We start from the raw sequence: 25,540 nt of genomic DNA, 5'->3' as shown, positions 1-25,540 counted from the left end.
CTTCTTTTTGTGCCAGTACTGGAACTTGGACTCAGGTCTGGCCACTGTCAGGACTCAGGCACTTTAACTTTTTCATTTATTTATTTTTTTTATTGTAAAGATACTATACAGAGGGTTACAGTTACATGAGTGAGGTAATGAGTACACTTGCTCTTGAGCATTGTTACCCCCTCCATTGTTTTCCCCCTACCATCCCCTCCCTCCCTACCTTCCCCGAGGTTCTTTTTTTTTTTTTGATTGTGATTAAGTGATTACATAATTTCCAGAATTTCACAGTATTGTGGAATAATGATGCTCATTTAAAGTCACAAGTTCATTCTAACTTTCCTGGAGCAAATTGTCTATCACAGTCTATAGCATATAACGGTGTACACATATACACCATACATGTGATCAGCAGCATGGGGATATTTAGTAGTGGTTCGACCAGATGAGTGGGAGTTCTTTGTTTCTTAAGTCCTGTTAATTTGTCGTATCACCTAACATTTTGGATTTAGCATCCACTTATCAGGGAGACCATGTACCATTTGTCTCTTCGCTCTTGGCTTACCTCGCTCAACATGATTCCTTCTAGCTCCATCCATTTCCCTGCAAATGCCATTATTTTGTCATTTCTAATGGCTGCATAATATTCCATTGTGTATAGATACCACAATTTTTGGATCCATTCATCTGTGGTGGGACATCTGGGTTGTTTCCATATCCTAGCTATTGTGAACAGTGCTGCAATAAACATGGAGGTGCACGTGTCCTTGTATATTGGTTCCTGTTGTTCAGGGTAGATGCCTAGAAGTGGTATGACTGGGTCATAAGGGAGGTCAATCTTTAGCTTTCTAAGGACCCTCCAGACTGCTTTCCAAAGTGGTTGTATAAGTGTACATTCCCACCAGCAGTGTAATAGGGTTCCTCGTTCTCCACATCCCCTCCAGCATTTGTCGTTGGCTGATTTGTGGATGTGGGACATTCTGACTGGGGTAAGGTGGTATCTCAGGGTTGTCTTTATTTGCATTTCCTTCACCACCAGGGATGATGAACATTTCCTCATGTGTTTCTTTGCCATTTTTATTTCTTCATTTGAGAAGTCCCTCTTTAGTTCTCTTGCCCATTTAGTAATTGGTTTGTTAGGTTTGGGAGGGATTAGTTTCTTGAGTTCCCTGTAGCAGATAGCATTTCTCAGTGTTATGCTTGCCAGGTTTTGGGGGCATGTTCTAGTATACATTTTCCAATGACATTTGAGAGCCTGACTTTCCCAGATTTCTTTCTTTTACCTGGTCAGTGCTTGGGAAGAACTGAATAAATAATCCAAGAAAAATCCCAGTTGCCACACCGATCACCACCTCCAAAAGACCTCGGAGGACATTGAACACTGTGGAGCCTGAAAAATACGTGAAAAGACAAACCAGACAGAACTCAAAATCCATCAATGCACAGGCTTTACACAGGCTTTAATTTATAGCCATCAAGTCCCTGGAAGGAGATTGTTCGGGGCATTTCCTATCCTCTACAACCTTAAATATATGTGAATTAGAATGCCTGATAAAATAGGTCTATCACCCTGGAAGGAAAAGGATGTGTGTTTATTCTCAAATGTGGATCCTAGACCTAGAATGCAATCTCACATGTAAAACATACACAGGGGCATATGCCTATATATGCATATATTTAAGTTGACTACAGAATAGTATATGTAGGAGTGAAACAAGATAGAGTAAATCTCTTGAACAATTAACAAGCAGTTTAAAAAATGAGTTTCAGGAAGCTGAAATGGATTGTGAGAGGGGAGGGGAAGTACTTGGAAGGGAGTGAATGAAGAAAGGGAATGGGACAAATACAGTCAGAATACTCAATGTACAGAGATGATAAAGGAAGCAGGAAATGTGAAATCAATCTGGTGGAGAGAGGTAAATAGGATGGGGAGAACGATGGAAGGGATGACTCTGATAGATGTACATTTATTTTTGGTAACTTTGATCTGTTTGTGTGTATAGTAACTAAAGAATATGGCAATTGAAATTTTTAAAAATCCTCTTATTCCTTCTCAAGTGTTTATTATAAAAAACATTGAAAAAAGTGTAGAAAAATAATAGTGAAAAAAATTATATTGAGTAAATTACTTTTGAATTTTTTTTTTTTTTGGTCAGTTGTGGGGCCTGAACTCTGGGCCTGGGCGCTGTGCCTAGCTCTTCATCTCAAGGCTAGCGCTCTACCACTTGAGCCACAGAACCATTTCTGCCTTTTTCTGATTAGTGGTGCTGAAGAATTGAACCCAGGGGTTCATACATGCAAGGCAAGCTCTATCACTGAGCCACTTCCCAGCCCCTGAATTTTCTTTTAGTAGAATCATTATGAGAAATATTGTAAGATAGAAGAGTAGAACCCATGTTTTTCTCTCACAGTAAGCATGATTTAGGAAACTTTAATTGTAAAAAGTTGTTAGCACATTGTGTAGAAAATTATATTAAAATTGTCCTACCCATAAAGCAATCTTTCAAGGTTATTCTAAGGAAAAAAAAATGTGCTCCCTCATAATTGTGGTTTCCTGTTACTATGGTAATCACTTCTCTTATTTAAAAAATAATAGCCTGTGAAGTAATTTTATATGGCTAGGATAGCTGTCAGATAAAAGGCGTCACAGGCAGAAGCATCTAGGTGTTATGGTAACATCATGCTCAAGCTATTACTATAGAACATTTATGTCAAAGCATGTAGCTCATTCATTTCAATCTGTTGCATGTCAGGCTGCAAAAAAAATAATAGTATGGGGGGCTCAATCTCAGAAAATTCAAATTCAGTGAATCTCACTGGGCTCAGTGAGATTCTTCAAGCTACCCACATTTTCCCTCAGCGGCTGTCTCCCTGCCTCGCCCCCTCCCCAACCTTGGTGTTAATGAAACTCAAAGTAACTGTTACCCTGAAGCCATGACTCTTAATCCTGGCTACACTGCTTCCATTCCCAAGGGGTCTGATTTGATGGGTCTAAGGTAATGTTTCCCATGGGAGTGTTTTTTAAAAAGAAAAGAATACTCCCCAGGCAACTGTAATGTGCAGCTAGGACTGAGAACCATGGTTTTAAAGATGCGTTACCAGGAAAACAGTGGGAATGTAAGTCTGTACAGGCACACTAGTGTTATAATAAGAGACAAGAGGATGGGTGTATTGGACCTAAGAGGGACAAGGGAAACTAATTGTTCCTGACCAAGAAGTAATATATGAGGACAGGATTTTGAGAAGAGTAATTTGCCAGGATAAACAGCAGACTTCTAGAGCAATGGATGGAATGGTGGAGGTTCTAGGGTAATCAGTATAAATCATATATAATTTTAATATAAGAGTAACTTCGAGAAAATGAGAATGGGTGATTTTGCCAGGAATGTACTTCCATGAAGCAAATTCAAGTTGAAGCTAAACTACACTTACACTTTCTCAGCGATAGGAAGTTGCAAATTTTGGACAAAACTCATGCTGTGTCGAAGAAAAATAAAGACATTGAAACACTTCTTTCTTAGCCTTTTGCCTAAGATAAGGTATAGTATTTGTTTTTATCCATTTAGTGAAAGTATTAAATAATAGTGTGGCAAGTTCCTTGAGTTCTTCTTTCATTACTATTTCAAGCAAAATACATCCACTTCAGATACTTAGTAAGCACTAATAAGATATCCATTAAAATCATTGCTATTATTGCCCATAAAATGCTGTAGATGAGAGAAGAGAAATTGTTCTTATTTTAGAAGTGTGCTAGGACAGATGCCAGTGGTTCACACCTATAATTCCCACTAGTCAGGAGGCTGAGATCTGAGGATTTTGGTTCAAAGCCAGCCCAGGCCAGGATGTTCCAAAAGGGAATTCTATTACACTGTTGGTGAGAATATAAATTGGTTCCACTCTGGAAAACAGTATGGAAGTTCCTAAAAAGCTAAACATAGAGCTACCCTATGACCCAGAATCTCACTCCTGGGCATTTATCCAGTAGAACACAAAAACTGCCACACTAAAATGACCAACTCAATCACGTTTACTGCTGCATTATTTACCATAGTCAAGATATGGAATCAACCCAGATGCCCCTCACTGGACTAATGGATCAAGAAAATGTGGCATATTTACACAGTGGAATTCTACTTATCTATTAGAAAGAATGATATTGTACCATTTGTAAGGAAATGAAAAGACTTGGGGAAAAAATCATATTAAGCAACGTAAGCCAGATCCAAAGAAACAAAGGTTGCTTGGTTTCATTCATTTGTGGTAGCTAGAATGTACCTATAAATCTAGAAGTAAACACACTGAATGATTAAAAATAATACACTGGGACATGATAAATTATATAGGTTTCTAGGCATTCATACATTGAGGCCAAAGGGGGATATTCATAGGAATGGATCACAAAGGCTCAAAAGCTATGTACATCTGATCCTATAAAATAATACTTTATGTAATGAATTCCAAGAAAAGGAAACAAGAGTGTTTTTTTTAAGTTGCTGTTGCTATTTTTGTTTTCCTTTTGTCATATTTGATAGTTTGGAGGGTAAAGGTGGCTCAGAAAAGGTAAAACAAAGGGTGAACAAATACAACAATGGTACTCACTAGATACTATATGGGAGATGAACTGTACATCTTGTAGATGGGAATGGGAGGGAAAAACTGGGGGAGAGAGAGAGGGAAGGGGAGACATGGTTCCAAAAGAACTGTACTCATTACCTGTCTCACGTAACTATAACTCCTCTGTCTTTCACCTCTACAATAACAGTAAAATCTTTTTTTAAAAAAGCTAGCCCCGGCAGGAAAGCATATGAGACTCTTGTCTCCAGTTAACTAGTAAAAGGCTGGAGGTAGAGCTGTGCCTCAAATGATAGAGCACTAGCATTGAGTGAGCCAAGGGAGAGTGTGTGCACGTGTGAGTGTACGTACGTGTGTGAGTGCACGTGCACACACACACACACACACACACACACACACGAAGTAGGCTCTTCCTTTCTCTCAGACTACTCTGTCTTGTACGCTCTTTGTAAAACCTATCCATCCTTTGAGAGAAATATATAGATTAAAATTTTCCTTAGATCCCTCTAAGAGGAAGCTGCTTTCCTTCCCTTCCCTGTGCTTTCCATCCCCATTCCCCAACTTTCTCCATGTTACTTGTGCGGCCTCTCTCTCTGGAGGCAAGCAGGAAGGAAAGGCAGCCTCTGATCCTCCTTAGGTACACACCTGCCATTGCTTTCCTATTTTTAACTTGCCTTGAGCAAATATGCCCTGCTTATAACAATACAGCCTGTCCCCAAGAGAACACACTGTCCTCTTATTACCTGTAGAGAAGGCCATGCCCAAACACGTGTTGAAGCCAGTGATGGCCAGGATGTCATCAAAGCTGCCAGCAGCCATGAGTAAGGTGGGGACTCCCTTCTCAACACCGTAGCCCCCTCCCTGCAGAAGGAGCATTGAAGGCACCACCACAGCCGGAGACACAGCACCTAAAACAAAGCTAAGCACGCAGCGCTTTAGACATTTGTGATCGCATCTTACTGATTCTTAGTCTTAAAAATCATTATAAGCCGGTGCTGGTGGCTCACGCCTCAAATCCTAGCTACTCGGGAGGCTGAGATCTGAGGATCGCAGTTCAAAGCCAGCCTGGGCAAGAAAGTCTGTGAGACTCTTATCTCCAATTAACCACAAAGAAACTAGCAGTGGAGCTGTGGTTCAAAATGGTAGAGTTGGTAGCCTTGAGTAAAAAAAGAGTTCAGGGACAGCATCCAGGCCCTGAATTCAAGGCCTACAGCCAACAACAACAAAAATTATAACAACTTTTACTTTTTCTCTATGCTTTTAAAGGTTAGACTTTGGACAACTACAACCTTTCAAATGGCAGAAAAACATCAAACCAGAAGCACTATCCGCTTTATAGTTTATCGTGAAACAGAACATTTTGTCAAAGTATAGTCATACACATACACATTTAAGTTGTCTAAAAGTAGATATAGGTTATCTAAAAAAGTATATATATATGTTTATTATATTTATATGATATATCTTAACATATATATCTGATATACACATATATATCTTTAAACACACACATATATTAAAATCTGGGCACTAGTGGCTCACACCTGTAATCCTAGCTAGCCAGGAGACTGAGATCTGTGGATTGCAGTTCAAAGCCAGCCTGGGTAGAAAAGTCCATGAGATTCTTATCTCCAATTAACCAGCAAAGAGCTAGAAGTAGAGTAGTGGCTCAAGTGGTAGAGCACCAGCCCTGAGTGAAAAAGCTAAGGGTCAACGCCCAGGCCCTGAGTTCAAGCCCTAATACTAGCAATACAAATAAAAATGTCTTTATGAATGAAATATAGGATGAATGGGGCTGAGGTTGCTGTTCTAAAACAACACACTATGTTGTGAGGAAGGAAAAACTGCCATGGATGCTCTGAATAGGAACCAAGCAATGGTGGGCCTTCAATTAGGACTTCATATATCAAGAAAGACAGATTCACAAAATGACATAACGACAGCAATATGATTCTTAGGATGGCAGCAGCTGTAAAACCAGGAAGCATTTTATGTACTTCAGCTGTGGCTCAAGTGGTAGAACAACAGCCTTGAGCAGAAAAGGCTAAGGGACAAATGTCTAGGCCCTGAAGTGAAGCCCCAGTACCCCCATAAAGCAAAGCAAAACAAAATGATTGAACCCTCACAAATTCATTTTCATAAATGAAGAAATTGAGACACAGAGAAATGGCATAGCATGTGAAAGATCAAACTGGGAAAATCACAAAACTGGGATCTGAATCCAGGCAGGAAGCTTAACCATAAGAAGAATTGCTTGACTCAGACATATACTAGATATTGTAAATAAGGGAAACCATGGGACCTGTGTTTCTTTGGGCCTGGCTTACTTCACTTAATATAATTTTTTCCAAGTTTTTCCATTTATGAGTCAAGCGGAAAAGGTCAGATAATGTGATGTCAGGAAAATGAACCGTTAGATATGTATTTTAATGTTTTTTTCTTTCATGCATGTGTTTCTAATGCATTTATAAGATTATCTCTTTGTTGCTTTGTATGTCCCTCCCCCACAGTATAACCCCTGCTTTCACTATATTTGATGTCAGTATAACTTGTGGAGGAGATGGGGAAAAACCAGTTGTTAAGGATACAGGTGGACCTGTTGCAACAATGAGAAGTACAAGTTGTCATGTTCAAAACGAGCTTTACAACATTGGTGTGGGGGGGGGGAGGGGGGAAGGAGAAGGATTGGGATGGGGGAGGGGGAGGCTGGGAAGGGATGTGAAGGGTAAACAAATGAGGAGGCTGCAATGCTTGGTAAGAAATGTATGCATTATCCTGCCCATGTAATTGTAACCCCTCTGTACAGTATGTTCACAAATAAAATTAAATTAAAAAAAAAAGAAAAAGAAAGGGGAGAGGGGAGGGAAAAAAAAAGAATTAAGGGAAGGGACCCATACCTGGAATAGGAGGCAGAGGCGGCCACTTTTGGAGCCACACATTCTGTTTGGGCTCAAACAGACCACAGTACAAAGGGACACTTTTTTGGGTAGAACAAACAACTGGTTTTCTATTTTTCAGTTAGACATCCTACTTACATTACTACAAATAAAGTTGTGGAATCCTCATTAATTGTAATCATTATGATAATTAAATAAATGTGAACAGGTTTAAAAAAAAAAGAAGAATTTCTTACTTCTTGCTTTCTTGTCTACTTATTAGTGTTAAATTCTTACCATATACCTTTTGATGTGTGTGTGTGTGTGTGTGTGTGTGTGTGTGTATGTGTGTGTGTGCTGGTCTTGGAGCTTGAAATTATTTCCTGGGTGCTGTCCCTGAACTTTTGTGCCCTAAGTTAGTGCTATACCTCTTGAGCCACAGTTCCACTTCTGGCTTTTTGGTGGGGGAGATTAGAGTCCTATGGCCTTTTCTGCCCTGGCTGGCTTTGAACCGCATTATGAAATGAGAACATTTAGATGATGCTACATTTTCTAGTTGCATTTTCTTGTGTCCTTAAGAAAATACCACGATGCCGGGGCTGGGAAGGTGGCTCAGTGGTAGAGCGCTTGCCTTGCATGCCTGAGGAACCTGGGTTCGATTCCCCAGCACCACATAAGCAAAAAGAAAAAAGCCGGAAGTGGCGCTGTGGCTCAAGTGGCAGGGTGCTAGCCTTGAGCTGAAGAGCTGAGGGACAGCGCCCAGGCCCAGAATTCAGGCCCCACGACCAGACCCAAAAAACAAAACAAAACAAAGAAAATATCACGATGCCTTCTCTTGGATAGAACTAGGGAGTGCCCTAAGTGTCCCTGCCTATCTCTACACAACAAAGAAGAAATCATTACCCCAGGATAAATCCCCACTGCCATGGCAACCTCATCAGCAAGTGAGCAAGAACAGCGGCTGCGCATGCCTCTATAATACAAGGCCCCATGGACAGTCGGACACACACACCCTTCAGCTTCTTCAGGGCCTGGAATACAAGCATAGACTTAGTAATAGAATCCCCTGAAGACACTCCAAGATCATAACCTTAAACACCTTCTCTTCAGTATTCAGACGAGATCTGCTGCATCATGAATTTTCCGGATGATACATTTTATGTTAACAAACATTTCAGTGTTTTAGAGAGCATCTGAAGTCCTCAGAAGTACCCTATGAGACAAGTAATAGTATCATTTCATTTTTATTTATTTATTTGCCAGTTCTGGGTCTTGAACTCAGGGCCTGGGTGCTGTTCCTGAGCTTCTTTGTGCTCAAGGCTACCACTCTCCTGCTTGAGTTCCAGCACCATTTCTGGCTATTTCTGAGAAGTATATTGAATTGTTTCATGGACTTTTCTGCCCAAGTTGGCTTCAAACTGTGATCCTCAGATCTCAGTGTCTTTATTCTGATCGCTGCAAATGGTATCTCCTCGTTTCTCCCCATCTCTTTCCTGAGTCTCAGGGATTCCAAATACTTGGAATGTGGGAGGGTAAATATCCTGTTCAATAATAATCCAGTAATTCATACCTTTGGATCCAAACCAAGGCCAGCACGAACCAGTATGATGGAAAGGGCTATGCTCCTCAGAGAGGAAGACCAATCGTGCTTGATCTGCACATTGTCACTGATGACTGGGATATTTCTGATGAGAAACCCAGCAAGCAGCATGCCTTCAGTGGAGAAGTCAAATAACACAAGTCAGTTTTCAAATATAGGAAATATTTTCTGGTACTTTGCACGTGACAGAGACTACTATATGATTTCTCCCTATGTGTAGTCTTTGGTTAAATTAAGTGAAACTTTTAAGCGAAAAAAACTAAAATAATATAAATTAGGCAAAGACAGGCTTTATAATGGACATAAAAGAGTAAAATGGCTGGGTGTGGTAGCTCATACTTATAATCCTAACTACTCAGGAAGCTGAGATTTGAGGATTATGGTTTGAAGCCAGCCTGGGTAGGAAAGTCTTTGAGACTCTTTTTGTTTTTGTTTGTTTGTTTTTTGGTTGGTCGTGGGCCTTGAACTCTGGGCCTGGTCACTGTTCCTCAGCTCTTCAGCTCAAGGCTAGTGCTCTACCACTTGAGCCACAGTGCCACTTCTGGTTTTCTGGCAGTTTATTGGAGATAAGAGTCTCTCGGACTTTCCTGCCCAAGCTGGCTTTGAACCCTGATCTCAAATCTCAGCCTCCTTAGTAGCTAAGATTACAGCATGAGTCACTGGCTCTGGCTCTTTGAGTCTCATATCCAATTAACTAGCAAGAAGCTGGAAGTGGCACTGTGGCTCAAATGGTAGAGTGCCAGTACTGAATGACAAAAGCTAAGAAACAGTGCCTAGGTTCTGAGTTCAAACATCAGTATTCACACACACACACACACACACACACACACACACACACACACACGATTCCTCTATCAGACCTGTCAAGCTCCTATCCTCCAAGTGTGCCCTTGTCCTTGTAAGCTCCTACTTCACATGGCTAGAGAAAGTAAGGGGATCTTCTGTGAGAACAGAGCCAATGACAGCTATGGGTTGTAGTTTATGACTTATTACAGGCTCAGAGGCAGGACCGCATTTACTGGCACACTTTTACCATTGTCGTTTAATATAGGGGAAAGTCTCTTAAGTCTGGGCCATTTATAGACTGTTAATTTGGTGATGATATGTATGAGTCTTCATTGACTGCTTTTTGTTAAATATAATGGTCAGTGCAGTGTGCACAGGGTAAAATTAAAATATGATCAACAAACGTAAAGGGACAAGTGCATGCCATGCCCCACATGTAATTGGTCCCTCAATCGATTGTCACTGTTGCTTGCCAAACTTCTGTGATCATCACCAAAAACGGTCACAGTTGAGGATTTGAAAAAATCAATGTAAGAATGAAGGAGGGCCTGAGGCCTGATTCAGCAGCCACTCACATCACTGATGAGTGAGTATAGGGTTGCCGTGAATGCGGACTGATAGGTTTATGGTAAGGAATAAGAGGGAAATGTAACAATGAAAATATGCATCAGAGCATCATTCATTGTTGATGACAGAAGTAACTTACAATGCAGCGATCCCTGATTTATAGCATTTACTGATTTCGGTGTTACAGAAACTTCCACCAAACTGATGTTATGTTACAATAATGATGTCACCATGTGCCATTGAGAAGAAACAGGTCATGGTCCTCCATTATACAAGCTCCACCGCCCACGGAGCACGGATAAGGGGAAATGTGGAATAATTAAGAAGCAACCAATGCTGAGTGTCGCTAGCTCTTGTTTTGTAATGTAAGCAGTTTAACTGTAAGTTTCCACACTTTGATTTTTGTGTATGTGGGTCATTACTGGGGCTTGAACTCCAGCCACTGTTCCTTATTTTTTTCTGCTCAAGGCTGGTGCTCTAATCTTTTGAGCCACAGCTTCATTTATAGGTTTTTTTTTTTTTTTTTTGGTGGTTAACTGGAGATAATAGTTGCAGGATCTTCCTTGCCTGGATTAACTTTGAATCTTGATCATCAGATCTCAACCTCTTGAGTAGTTAGGATTACAAAAAGTCTGAGCCAGCAGCACCAGCACCTGAAATAGTTTACCTTAAAAAAATCACATTTAATAACTGGCTCACAAAATTTAATAATTGGCTTCTGGCCCTACTACAACAAATAGAGAAATATTGTATTGCTTTAGTTCCCAAAGCCTTCCAAACTTACAATTCGTTTTAAAAAAAATACAATTTACTCTGGAGAAAACAGGAAACATTCAGCACTTACCAAGAAGAGGAGGCAGTGGAGGCAATGTTGGTAACTTAATGAGGCTGAACAGTTTTCCTCCAATGACAGCACAATAGAACAAGATTAGAATTCCAAATAGATTTCCTCCAGGAAGGCATTCACTGCCTGTTATTGACCATACGACAGCCCACAAAAGAACAACCATGGTAACTGGAAGAAGCCAAGAAAATTTGGTTCTATCAAGTTGTCACAGGCAGGTTTTGATATGGCCATAATGATATATGAATGACAAAGAATACAAGCTGGATAATTCCCATCTATTTTAAGAAGTAGGATATTACCAGTGCAGTTGCATTTTCTCCTGTGTTCTTCCCAACTCTGTTCCCCATCTTCTTCCACATTGCAAAAGAAGTCACTATCTTGAACTTCTTTTCACCATTTTCCTTTTTCGTCATTCCTATTTTCCTTTAGAATTTTATTGCAATTACATCAGCAGTAAATATTATAAGGAACAATTGCCGTCTTTATCTTCTCTATGGGTATAGGAGAATACTTAAATTCCAGTATTTGGTTTTATTCTATTTATTTGTGCCAGGGCTCGAACTCAGGCCCTTGTGTTCTTTCTTAACTTTCTGTGTTCAAGGCTGGTGCTCTATCAGTTGAACCACATCTCCATTTCCAGCTTTTTTGTTGCTGGCTAACTGGAGAAAAGATTTTTTTTTCTTTTTGTCAGTCATGAGGCTTGAACTGTGGGCCTGGGTGCTGTCCCTGAGCTCTTCAGCTCAAAGCTAGCACTCTACCGCTTGAGCCACAGTGCCACTTCTGGTTTTCTGGTGGTTAATGGAGATAAGAGTCTCATGGACATTCCTGGCCAGGTTGGCTTTGAACTGTGATACTCAGATCTTAGCCTCCTGAGTAGCTAGGATTACAAGCATGAGCCACTGGCACCTGGTGAGAAAAGGTTCTTACAGACATTTCTGCTCAGGAGAACTTTGAACTGTGATCCTCAGAGCTCACCCTCTTGAGTAGCATCTGGCTTTTCTATTATTGACTCATCTTGTTTTATTGTGCTATTGCATAATGTAAAAATAGTAATATGCCAGAAAAATGATATGCAAAAACACATGCAAATTCTGTATGGCACCAATACAATTCTCTATATGTCATTTCATAAATGCAATTCTTGATAGAGAAATGCTATGTCAGATCATGCTGTATTTCTCATGAAGATCTTTGGTAGTAAATTACTATTTTTGTCAGAAATTACTTTCTCTTTATACTCAAAAGATAGCTTTTCTAGGTATAACTCAGGTATAGCTCCATTATTAGAATGAAAGACTTTTTTCTCTCAGTTCTTTGAAAATAATTCTCCTTGGATTCCTGGCTTTCATTTTTGTTATTAATTTTGGTTCTTTTCTTTCTTTTTGTTTGTAAGATCGCATTTGGCTTTCTGCAATTTCAGAATGATGTATATGTTTAGGTGTGGCTTCCTTTTCATTTGCTTAAAAATTATGTTTTTTTTTTACAAAATCAGTTCTGGAATATTCTGTCTTTATTTCATCAACTCTTTCCTCTTGCCCACCTTATTCTCTAAACCATGTTTAAATCAGTTAATAACTTACTTTCCTTTATAACTTTGGAAAATCATATTTTCACATGTAAGGTTTATTTCTTAAAAAGAATACCCAATACAGATCAAGTCATCTTGCAAAACTGGAAACAAATACAAACTTCCTACTGTGAGCTCATTTTTCAGGCAGCTTTGTAGACCACGATTATAAAGTTTAAAAAAATGAATTCTCAAGTCACATCATTCACTTTTTAAATATAAACGATATCAAAATATATTTTGAATGGTCAAAGTTAAAAAAAATATCAAATTACCTGTGTCTTTATTAGTGCGTGTATGTTTTGGAATCTAGTTTTCTCTACAAGTTCTAAATAAAGTTTGAGATTTTTTTCCTATATAGAACAAAAACTTAATTTCATTAAAAACATATCTAGAGTCTAAAGCTATCATATTATACTTGGCTTTCATTGTCTCAAATGAAATGTTTAAAAAAAAAAGGACATCTTTCAGAGCCCCAAACTGAAGTGGAACTATCAAGGTTTAAGCATTGCAATGGACATAATGGTGCATGTTTGTAATTCCAGAGGATCACAAGTTCAAAGTGAGCCTAAACTATTGACATCCTGTCCCCAAGGTGGGGGAAAAAAAGCTTCATTGTTCAGTGAAGTTACATCCTTTATGGGACACTATCTATTTACCTCAATGGTGTTGTAATTTCTCAGCATGATTTTTGAAATACCACATCTTCAAAAGACTTCTCTTTTTCCAATTAGATTGCATATTTCTTAACAAAAGTGACACATATGAACATACACTCTTAATATACAACCAAAATTGGCCTCACTGAATCTGAACATCCATTTAGTCATCACATTTATAATACAATAATCTTTCATTGCCTCCAAAACCAAAATCCATCCCTAGAAGACATCTATATTCAAATTGAAATAATTTCCAAAATTTGTGTGAGCTGACTGCTAGTGGCTCATGCCTGCAATCCTAGCTACTCAAGAATCTGTGATCTGAGGATCATGGTTCAAGCCAGCACAGGCAGGAAAGTCTGTGAGACTCTTATCTCCAACTAAACACCAAAAAAGCAGAAGTGGAACACACACACACACACACACACACACACACACACACACTAACACCTCCTTGTCCTCCCAAAAATTCCTCAATGTGTTTAAGAAGCAATGGCAGTCCTACTGTAATAAATGGAATCATAAACCAAGGTTATTATTTATAAAGTAACAGGATTTATTTAGAAGCATAAATTGAGCTGTATCTGCTTGCATATTACTTGCAGTTACAGTAATACCAGCCAACTTAGGTTGTATTTTTCTGTTTACAAGAGATTTTTTGCGAACATTTTTCTCATTAAAGCCCTCATGTAATTCTGTAAAGTTACTCAGATGTATTAAAGGAGAAGTTCCTTGATCTCTGTTTTTTTCCACTTCCTGATGACTCAGGTGGCGTTGACCTCAGTGATCCTGAAAACCTTGGGTTGACTATGTTGGAGCTTTGTCACCTGGGACCTTGAATGACTGACTGTGTGGACCAGTCATTGTGAATGGGAACCCAGCAGCATTCACCCTGGAAAACTGTTACCCTGCTGGGTTTTATGTAAGTATGCTTGCTTTCATCCTTTAAACCAAGGTGGATTATAATTCCAAGATGAATTATAACCTCATCTTTTTTTTTTTTTTTTTTTTTGGTGCCAATCCTGAGGCTTGAAGTCAGGGCCTGGGGTCCCTGAAGCGTTTACATTTCTTGAGCCACAGTTCCACTTCCGGCTCTGTGTACTCAATTGGATAGAGGAGTCTCACAGACTTTTCTGCTCCAGGTTGGCTTTAAACCAAGCTCCTCAGAACTCAGCCTTCAGAGTAGCTGGGATTACAGGCATGAGTGATTGGCATCCAGGTGCTAATTTCATTTTTGCCCTTCTCTTTCTGAATTCATCCTTTCCATATACCTACCAGTTGTTATTACTCTGCCCAGTAGCCCATGTGGAGGGCAAGCCCACGCAGATCTCAGTCTTTGCAAACAATTCAGTTCTGTGGGTGTTTCCCGTAACTTTTTCTCATTGCTATTCAGTAGGTTACTTCCTTCTGTTGGTTCATTTCCATCTACATGTTTGGAATTCATAACTGTCTCCTCCTGTATTTAAAGCCATTTAAAACAAGTTTTTAGAATGCCATATTTTCTACAGATCTTTGGTAATTTTTCACATTGTAAATCAAATTGCTACTACTGGAATCAAAGATAACACTTTATGAGGAAAATCCACAACTTGATTGCTAACAAGCCAGCTATTTCTTAGAAGACCTGTGTTAAGAGTATTTAGCATATTGTTATCCTTTTAGAATTATAAATGCTTGAGTCACATAAAACAAACATTGTTTTGCAATACCCAGCTTGAAAATTGGAGTAGTTAAGATATAATTGAGAGCCAAAAGTTGCTACCTGTATCAAAAGGGTTCAGGGAAAGATAACTATTTGTATTCAGTCATGTACTTGAATTGACCAATGATAGAGAGGGAGGGAGGAAAACCAAAATCATTCTAAGGGTTGGGCCAGGGACACAAAGCATTCCATAGGCCCTCTATTTTGCCAGCCCCTCTTAGCTGGCAAAACTGGTAGTCACATTGACCCTGGACTTTACTGAGTATAGGAATTAACAAGAGGGGGGATTGTAAGGTTCCTTGTTATTACTTTTGTTTTTCTGAGACAAGATCTTACTATGTAGCCCAGACTGGCCTCAAATTCACCTTCTTTCTGCCTCAAGTTCCTGAGTTCTGGGATTACACTCACGTGTCATCATGCTCAGGTGGGAAAATTGCTTAAGTGAGTAGTAGAGAATGAGCAGACTACAATTCTGTAATAGTGTAGAAAAACATGTCTTCCTTCAAATAACAGCTAGGACTAACTGTCTACATGCAACACCAGATGTTTACCTGTGTCTCCTCATGCACAGCAGCTGGGTGACTCAGCTCAGTGGATGCTTCCAGATGGTGGCATTGGATTGCTTTATCTGTATCTTTATCTGCCATAATTTACACTAACAACAAAGATGATAGGGTGGAGAGGAACGAGATCTGTTTTGATGGAGAAACAGCACAGACAACAGCAGTAATTTGAAAATCCGTGTAAGTGAATTACACTCATTTCTTCTCCCAGACTTCTGAATGGCTAAAAAATAGTTTAAGTTACATTGTTTCAGACTATCAATGGTTGATCTTTTGTTTGATTCCACTATACGATCTTCAAATCTTTTTTTTTTTTTGCCAGTCCTGGGGCTTGAACTCAGGGCCTGGGCACTGTCCCTGAGCTTCTTTTGCTCTAAGCTAGTACTTTATCACTTGAGCCACAGCGCAACTTTCACATTTGTTTTTGTTGTTGTTGTTTATGTGGTACTGAAGAATCGAACCCAGGGCTTCATGCGTGCTCTGCAAGCACTCTACCACTAAGCCACATTCCCAGGCCCTTCAATCTTATTGATTTAATTTTTACTCCTTTCCAAAAAAAAGCCCCTGGTTGACCAATCACATTCTTGTTTCCCACCCTGTGTTTTGAATTACACGTCAAAATATGTGGCGCGATACCACAACTAAAATCTCCTGAGTTCTCTGGACCAGCTCAATGAAGCATAAGCGCTCTGGCTATCCTTTTGCTATTTCCTTTATATGGCATGTGACGGGGAAACAAGGCCCAATAGCTCCGTCTCTGCACATACTGTGTGCTCAGGCTTTGTGTGAGAAGATGGAAATCTTTCCCCCAGAGGAAAACATCTATACCCTCATTAGGGTTTGTATACTGACTGAGAATCAACCACATACCAATTATCAACAGGAGTCATAGCTGCGCAGGGGCCAGATATTCAGTGATCTCTCATTACAGAATATAGTCTGTAAATGTTTTTAAATGAAGAAATGTCTCACGTTATGCTTGTAGGGCCAGGAACTTGAGAGATCTTGTCTATAGGTAACAAACAAGTACCTCCAAGGGCCAGACTGGTGATATAAGGAGATGTATAAGAGGAATGGGGTGTTTATGAGGTGTTGTAGTATGGAAGGTGGAGAGTCTAACCGGGCACCAGAGGCGCTCCTCTGTAATCCTAGTTACTTAGAAGGTTGAGAAAAGGAGGATCCTGGTTTGAGGCCAGCTTGGGCAACAAGTTTACAAGAAACCCTTCTCAATCAGTAACTGGGATCTGTTATCTTAATTATACAGGAGGCTGAAAACAGGTGGATCAATGTTCTAGGCAGGCCCACATAGGACCAGGCAAAAAAAAGGTTCATGAGACTCCATCTCCACAGGAAAAAAAGCTGAGCATGGTGCTCCACAGCTTTTATCCTAGCTATGCCAGGAAGTTTCAAATACGAGGGTGGTTGTCTAGCCTAGCCTGAACAAAACCTGAGACGCTAATCTGAAAATAATGAGTGCAGAAAAGTGTCGGAAGCATGGCTCCGTGGTATAGGGTCTGCCTAGTAAGCACAAGTTCAGACCCCAGTACTGAAAATGAAATTCATGACCATTTAAAATGGAGGGTCTAGGTTAGGTTCACAAGAATGACTTTGAGAACAAAAGTTACAGAGCCATCAAGCACCATACTATTTTGGGGAGCTGGGAAGGTGGCTCAGTGGTACAGCGCTTGCCTTGCATGCCTGAGGCCCTGGGTTTGATTCCTCAGCACCACATAAGCAAAAAGAAAAAAGCCAGAAGTGGAGCTGTGGCTCAAGTGATAGAGCACTAGCCTTGAGCTGAAGAGCTGAGGGACAGCGCCCAGGCCCAGAGTTCAAGCCCCACAACTGGACCCCCCCCAAAAAAAGAGCTTCACTATTTTTGTCATGAGCAAAAGACTCTGAGCCAGTGTGATGGTGCACATTTGGAATATAGTACTTTAGAGGCTGAGGATCATGAGTTCCATGTCAGCCTGGGCTACATCACAAGAGCCTATCTGAAAAAAAAAAAGGACAATAAAAATATATTTTTTAAAAAAGACAAAGGGAAGTGGTGCTGTGGAAATGTGGTAGAGAGTTAGCCTTGAGCACAAAAGAGCTCAGACACAGCATCCAGGCCCTGAGTTCAAGCCCCACCATCCAGGGGAAAAAAAAAAGGTAAAGTAAGCAAACAAAAAAAGAGGCTCAAGTACATTACAGTAGCTGTCACCTAGAAAACTTTAACTCTATCAACTCTGAAAAACTATTTTTTCCTGTTGAGAAAATCTCGAATAATCTATTGACCTTCAGTTTCACATGGTGAAAAAAAAATTAACAGGTTTACATAATCTCAAAAATGTAGCAGCAGCAAACGATTACATATAAACACAAACCTTCTACTAACTTATACAGAGTTCTGTATGTGATCCCCATAGTCAATAGCCAGGAGGAGACACTATGTAGCCCTGATGGCTCTTATTCACACAGGTGTCAATCCAGAGAAAAGGGGGCTACACAATTATACCCGAGGTGGAAGGCTGCCCTTCGTTATTCATTTCTACAGCAAATGCCTCCTAACGTCCAAAGAACCTTCCCAGTCTACGCCAGCATCTTTGTGTGTACTGTGCTGTGAATTGTATTTACAGTGTGCTAACTTTTCTTTTTTAGCTAACTGGCTTTGGGCTCTCTAACTTCTGCCTCAGCCTCCTAAGGGCTGTGATTACAGGTATCCCCCGCCACATCCAGTCTCCTGGATGGACCTCTTGACAGCCACCTCGCTGGCGATTCAACTTGGGAAGGCAGACTCCGGGTGTCTCAGCAGCTGAGGGGGCTTCCATGCCCAACAAATTCTGCGTGCTGACACTGGCATCACCCCCACGCAAGGCCTCTCCTTGCTAGACCGCAGGTTACCAGCTGAACTGGAAGGAAGTCTGCGGGGTGCGGGTGGCTTTCCAGGTTCTCCTGTGTGTGCAGGAAGACACACATAGCGACAGATGGACAGTCTAACCCCCACATCACCCACTGGCTTTGAACACGGGGCCTGGGCGCTGTCCCTGAGCTCGCTCTTCTGCGCAAGGCGAGCGCTCTGCCACTTTGAGCCACAGCCCCTCTTCCAGTGTTTAGGTGGTTCATTGGAGGTTAAGAGTCTCACAGGGGCTTTTCTGCCAGGGCTGGCTTTGAATCGCAATCCTCAGATCTCAGCCTCATGAGTAGCTAGGATTACAGGCGTGAGCCACCAGCCCCCGGCTCAGTTTACTCTACACTGCCTCCTCCTGAAGCCCCCTCAGGGACGCAAATAGTCCACACTGATTCTCCTAAGGGCCCTCACCTGCCTTGAAAGGGTCCTGCGTGGATTATCCACGTGGCTCGCATGAGTCAGAACTGCCTAATGACCCTGGATCTGTGAATCCATTAGGGCAGACATGATGTTTAATCCCTGCGTCTGCTTGGCGCAGAGGGATATGCAGGTATTCGCTGGCACCAGATGCTTCCATTCTGACTTGGAGAGAATCGGAAACCGGCATTCGCTCCACGGGAAGCGGCCAAGCCTTCCCCAGGGTCTCCACGTGGAGACCCAGCTCCTCCGCGGTCCCGGAAGGCTGCGGGCCCTCCTGAACCTTTTTGGTAACCGGCTAAGTGAGGGGATGAGGTGAGGTCAGCACTGAGATCGGGTAGAAGCCGCCATCACTTCCACCCGCCCAGAGCAGCGCAGACACCCGGGGACACTATGGCCCCATAGCTGGGCTAAAGAAAAACGGAATCTCCCCGGCGCCAGCCTCCGCCACCAGTAAACAGCCCGAGGGGAGAGCGCCGAGAAGCGGGGAGGGCAGGGTCGGGGAGGAACCGGGGAGGGCGGGGAGCCCAGGGCGCGGTGTTTACCCTGAGCGCGCGGGGCTCCGAGTCGGGTCCGCCACTTGGACGCATCTAGCCGGGTCTCCCCATCCACGCTGGGGCTCCGGATGCGCCCGCAGAGAACCCGGCGCAGGGCGCACCCCGGGGCGTCGCCGCTTCCAGCCCCGCGGGGAGCACCCCGGAACCAGGCTGGACGCACCGAGGCCTTCCTGCGGATCCTTTCCATCGGGGTGGGAGGATGGGAGGCCCCGCCCGCCCGGGGTGCCAGGATCCCCTCGAAGCTGCGGGGAGGGTAAGGCCGCCCCGGCCCGGCCCAGCCCGCCCAGCGCCCGGCTTCCTGCAGCCACTTGCCCGCCTGATCCATCCTAAGCCACCCTCTGAAGCCTTCTTGTCGGCTCCACCAGGAGCGCTTTCCCACGGCAGCGTGTACAGCGTGTACGGCTCGGTCTTCCGTGCCCTCCGGGCCGTCATGTGCTAGACACGAAACCTGCCAGGCACTCTAGTTCACGGAATCCTCAGGTCAATGTTTGTGCAACCTCCTTCCCTTCTATGTCCGTGTGTGTGTGTGTGTGTGTGTGTGTGTGTGCGCAACCTCCTTCCCTTCTATGTCCGTGTGTGTGTGTGTGTGTGTGTGTGTGTGTCCCCGCCCGCCGCCTCGTCCCTTACCTGTTTTTCACGTCTTAAGCACAAATCCAATTTTAATCTTGCTTTTCAATCTTCCAGTGTCTCTGCCCGGAACCCCACACTGTCTCTCAGGGTCTGCTTTGAGAGCAGATAAGGTCCTGTCCAACACAGCTTCCAAAATTGGTTATTTTCCTAAGCTGAACTCTTCCTCCTTCTAAAGCTTACAAAAAAGAAAAAAAAAAATCTTAAGCTTCCTCTTACCATTGGATTGAGCTATGTTTTTCCTTTATTTTCAGTCATATGATCTTCCTCTGAGCCTGCTAGGGTAGGGTGGGACTGTTCAAGCCTGTAATCCTAGCTATTTGGGAAGCAGAGGTGGGAGATCAGGCAGGGCGCTGCCAGAGGACTCCCTCTTAACCAATACAGGGGCGTGGTGGCCAGGGATGCTCACCCCATTACAGGGAGAGCAGTGGAGTGGACTTGCCAGCCCAGCCACACAGGGAAGTAGAGACTCAACCTCAAAAATCACCAGCCTGGCGCGGTGGCACACGCCTGTAATCATAATTATTCAGGAGGCTGAGATCTGAGAATCGCAGTTCAAAGCCAGCGGGGGCAGGAAAGTCCATGAGACTCTTATCTCCTATGAACCACAAGAAAACTGGAAGTGGAGCTGTGGCTCAAGTGGTAGAGCGCTTGCCTTGAGCTGAAGAACAGAGGGACAGCGCCCAGGCCGAGTTCAAGCCCCACGACCAACATCCCCCCCCCACCAAAAAAAAATTACCAGTGCCAAGTGGGGCTGGAGGCACAATTCAAGTTTAATCCCAGTAATCCTAAATAAATAAATTATTTCTCTATACCTATATACTCTGTGTGTACATATATAATTAAATTCTATAAATACATATACTCTATGTGTACATACATAAATAACTACTGCATGTGATTGAAAAATATTGGATTTTTTTTTGGCTAACATTCACTTGTCCATTGTAATGTTTACAGAGTTTACCACTGGCTCTGAGGGAACTAACTCTGAACATCTTGACTTACAGAATTCATTGTGTGTTCATCTGAATTCATTTATTTATAGCCATACATCTATATGTATGCTTGCTCACAGAATAAAATTATACTATAATATTCAATGTGTGTGTGTGTGTGTGTGTGTGCACGCGTGTGCATGTGTGCCAGTCCTGGGGCTTGAACTCAGGGCCTGGGGACTTTCCCTTGTTTTATTCACTCCGTGCCAGCAATCTACCACTTAAGCCACAGCTCCACTTCTGGCACAGGATGCTGTGAAAGTCACATACACGTCATTGTTACACTAATTCACTAGATAAGGGCGCTGCACCATTTTGATAATGCTATGCAAAAGCCATCCAAATCACTTAGCCTAACTTCCTTATTTCATAATGCAGTAAAGTAAAACCAAAGGTAAGTTGGCTATACTAGTTTAGAATAAAAACATCCATAGAGTAGGCAGTAAAAAAAAAAAAAAAAAACAGAAAAAAAAAAGATTCTTTTCAACAAGTTCAATATTTTTAATTGGATTTTACGTAATCATTTCAGGAGAGATTAGAAAGACACTAATCTGTTCAAAGAACCAGGCTCTTGGGAACTGTCATTGGGAAGGTCTTGCCTTCATTGGGAGAGAGCTGTGGGGTGGTTTTCTTGAGACGCTGCTCTGCTACGGGTTTGAAGTCACAAGCTCCAGCCTCCATCGATGACCACAGGGTTGCCGGTGACGTAGGCCGACTGCAGTGAGGAGCACAAGGTGACACAATTAACCACGCAGGACACAGGCTGTGTTTTCAAAAGTACTTATGGTCTAGATGAATAACCAATTGGTTCTCATATGAATAAGGAGCCCCTACTTATAAACTGAATTTAAGAAAAATTGAATTTCCCTGTGAATGCTTTAGAACTGCCAGCTGTTCGTGTGATCTGTTGCTGCAGGGCCTCTGGCAGGCATGCCCATACATGTCTCGCTCTGGGCAGAGTCAGATGGGTGTTTGGTTTCAGACTCATAAAACTAAGCAGTAGTGGCCTATAGCCATGTCCCAAATTAGAAGAAAGTGCTCCCATAGCATATTTTCATCCTGAAGCTCAGGACAGTTAAAAAACTAGCTGAGTTTCAGGACACTGAAAACTTTTCAACAACAACAAGAAAAGAAAAGAAAAACCCTTTAAAATGTAAATGGATCAGTAACTAAGTGGCCATGGTGATCAACAAACAGTTAAACAAACAAACAAACAAACAGTGTATCTGGGCACTGGTAGCTCACACTTGTAAACCTAGCTACTCAAGAGGCTGAGATCTGAAGATCTTTCCTGCTAGAGTAGGAAAGTCAATAGAGACTTATATCTCCAACTACCAAAAATGCTTGAAGTAGATCTGTGGCTCAAGTAGTAGAGTGCTAGCCTTGAGCAAAAAAGTACACTGATAGTATCCAGGCCCTGAGTTCAAGCCTCAACACCTGCAGGAAAAAAAAAAGGAAAAACCCAACAATAAAAATAGTTGTATCAAATACACTATCTTAAAATTTTACATGCATTATGTAATTTATTAAACTATGAAATCCTATTCTATACAAGTTCTAGATAAGCAAATCTATATAAAACTAAATTAAAAATAATCATTGATATTATGCTTGTAAAACATCTCATTTTCCAAGACCTAAAACTGAAAGGGTCCTGGTAATTTAAAATGGATATGCCTCTTAATTTGTGTTCTTGATTTTAAACTGAGTTTTAAATCATGAAGGAAAAGAGGGGGCCGAAGGAAAGACATCATAGTTTAAGCAGAGAAAAATTAAAACTTCAGTATGTTAAAAACTGTTTATATAAATTAGGAAAATGAGGTAGTAAGCCTACCTTCCCCAAATTCTTTAAAAAGCAGGCTGAGATTTAATATGAAGTGTTCTTTTCCCTGCTAAAGTGCCAAAGACCTTTTTGTTTCACATTTCAAGACAGAATATTTGCACATTTGTCTCTGAAGGGCCATTCAGTTTATCAGCAATACTTTCAAATCAAATGAGCTCCTCTGAAGATAGGTTCACCAAGCCTAGATGCTTGCTTCTCTCATAACTAGCATTCTCCCTGGATATAACAAATATGGCTAATATTAAGAGAAATGATGACTTCTCTGTCACCCACATATTTCAATCCTTCTGTTTTTCATCTTCACCAAATTATTTGGTCTGCACCAAGTTGTTTTAAAGGCAAAATAACTGGCAAGTCCCATAGCTCCTCTTCAACCTACCCCTATCCTGCTGTCCTCTTCTCTTTCCATTCATAAAAGTTCCTTGTTATGTAATTTTTGTGACATTCAACCACATGATGCAGAAGAGGATACTTTTATCCTCTGCATCTTGTGTTAGTTTTTGTTTTCTCAGCTGTGTCATTTAAAAATATACAATAAGACAGGCACTGATGTCTCACTTGTATAATCCGAGCTACTCAGGAGGCTGAAATCTGAGGATCATGCCCAGGCAGAAAAGTGAATGAGACTCTCATCTCCAGTTAACCACCAAAAAGCTGGAGGTGGAGCTGTGGGTCAAATGGTAGGGCACTAACCTTAAGTATAACACACACACACACACACACACACACACACACACACACACACACACGTCATTACAGAAGCAACTGATTAGTAAACAGATGCAAAGCAGAAGAGATAGAACTAGGAATTTTCACACCTGAAGACAAACAAGTATGAAAAATATAGCCAGTGGAAATCTACCAGACTCCAGTAAAATTAAAGATACTGCAAGTGAACTCTGAATATGTATAGTCTACCTGGTTAACCCTTTCTATTTCACTGAAACTCTCACATCATAGATCTTCATTTGTTTGACTTACATTTGATCAGGATTTCACTGGTTTTAAAATTTGAAAGCAACTGTCTTTGAGAAAACTGAATACTGCCTAGTGCTGGTGTCTCATATTATCCTAGCTACTCAGGAGTCTGAGATCTGAGCCTCCCAATTCAAAAACAGCCTGGAATTTTTATCTCCAATTCTGATTTCTGCGGCTCAAGTGGTAGAGTGCTATCCTTGAGCAAAAACAACTCAGGGACAGTACCTGAGCCTTGAGTTCAAGCCCAGTACCAGCACTTCCACACACACACACACACACACACACACACACACACACACACACACAAGATAAGAAACAGGAAATTGAGCAGTTTCATGCTTTTTTTTTCTGCATTCCATTTCATTTGCTGTAAGATTTTGTGACATGTAAAGTTGAATAAAGAAGAGTCAGTGTGGCTCAGATCCCAAGTGGCCTTTGAATAAATTGGAATTAAATGGGAAGTTATGCCTGCCTTGTATGTGTGTATGTGGCCGAGACTCTACCATGCTACTTCACTGCTAGGCAAGCCACTGCGCAGGTGTGTGAGGCTAGTGAACTCTGGGAGAATAGTGCTCACTTCATCTGAAGCCAGATACACGCAGAGCAGGGCCACTTCCTCAGCGGTGGCAAATCTTCCTGTCTTTTGTCTCTTCAGAAAATCGTTCAGTGCCTGTGAACAGAGACCACGGAGAGGTGAGTGATGTGGGAAGATGTATGCTTTCCAATAGCCTCCTCAAGTGTCAAAGGTAAGAGGAAGCCACGGAGGGACCCTTGGCTTTCCTTCCTCACGTCAGCAGTCAGGTTGCTATGGCTGGAAAACCAACAGCCACAGATATTGTGATATGGCAGAAAGATGATATGTGATATGAAAGAAGGATTGTGGTCTTTTTTTTTTAATTGGGTGACATGATGAAACATGCCTGTTAATCCCAACACATAGGTTCAACAGTTGTAATGAAACACGTTTAACATTAAAATACATTTAACATAGAAATTTCAGTGTCCAGCTCTGTAGGGTTAAGTATATGCACATGTGTGCCACTTCACCACCATCTACCTCTAGAGCTCTTGGAAAGATGAAACAAATCTATGCATTGGTGGTTCATGCTTATACTCCTCAAAGACATAAATCTTCAAGACTCTTAATCTCCAATTCATCAGTAAAAAATGGAAGTTGAGGTATGGCTAAGCAAGATCAAGAGGAAGGCTGGGTGCTGATGGCTCACACCTGAAATCCTAGCTACTCTGGAGGCTGAGATCTGAGGATTGTAAACCGGGGCAGAAAAGTACCTGTGAGACTCTTATCTCCAATTACCCATCAGAAAACTGGAAGTGGCACTGTGGCTCAAAGTGGTAGAGTACTAGCCTTGAACAAAAGAGACAGTGCAGGCTGGGAAGGTGGCTCAGTGGTAGAATGCTTGCCTTGCATGCATGAGGCCCTGGGTTTGATTCCTCAGCACCACATAAGCAAAAAGAAAAAAGCCGGAAGTGGCACTGTGGCTC

General features: G+C 41.7%; 2 protein-coding genes across 5 annotated transcripts in view; both read right to left on the bottom strand.

The window, feature by feature from the left end:
- The window catches only part of Slc9b2 (solute carrier family 9, subfamily B (NHA2, cation proton antiporter 2), member 2), a 30,116-nt gene extending 9,806 nt beyond the window's left edge, over positions 1-20,310 (bottom strand). For 2 of the 4 annotated variants that reach the window (XM_013023754.1, XM_013023758.1), the window contains exons 1-8: positions 20,219-20,310; positions 15,716-15,856; positions 14,738-14,918; positions 11,231-11,401; positions 9,004-9,146; positions 8,337-8,464; positions 5,301-5,476; positions 1,269-1,375 (exon numbers count right to left, since the gene is read on the bottom strand). In XM_013023754.1, coding sequence (XP_012879208.1) covers positions 1,269-1,375; positions 5,301-5,476; positions 8,337-8,464; positions 9,004-9,146; positions 11,231-11,401; positions 14,738-14,918; positions 15,716-15,811 — 1,002 coding nt within the window. In that variant the 5' untranslated portion in view covers positions 15,812-15,856; positions 20,219-20,310. Of the gene's footprint in view, positions 1-1,268; positions 1,376-5,300; positions 5,477-8,336; positions 8,465-9,003; positions 9,147-11,230; positions 11,402-14,737; positions 14,919-15,715; positions 15,857-19,579; positions 19,663-20,218 lie in introns of those variants that run through there. The other 2 variants (XM_013023757.1, XM_013023759.1) reach the window with 2 other exon arrangements.
- A 1,383-nt stretch (positions 20,311-21,693) lies between these two features.
- Positions 21,694-25,540, bottom strand: part of Bdh2 (3-hydroxybutyrate dehydrogenase, type 2) — a 21,407-nt gene continuing 17,560 nt past the window's right edge. Inside the window, exons 7-8 of the mRNA XM_013023747.1 lie at positions 24,615-24,707; positions 21,694-21,931 (exon numbers count right to left, since the gene is read on the bottom strand). Of these exons, the coding sequence (XP_012879201.1) occupies positions 21,878-21,931; positions 24,615-24,707 (147 nt within the window). The 3' untranslated portion in view covers positions 21,694-21,877. The remainder of the gene's footprint in view (positions 21,932-24,614; positions 24,708-25,540) is intronic.

The sequence above is a fragment of the Dipodomys ordii genome, unplaced genomic scaffold, assembly GCF_000151885.1.
Source record: "Dipodomys ordii isolate 6190 unplaced genomic scaffold, Dord_2.0 Scaffold70, whole genome shotgun sequence".
Lineage (NCBI taxonomy): Eukaryota > Metazoa > Chordata > Mammalia > Rodentia > Heteromyidae > Dipodomys > Dipodomys ordii.
This window is presented reverse-complemented; position numbering and strand designations above follow the sequence as displayed.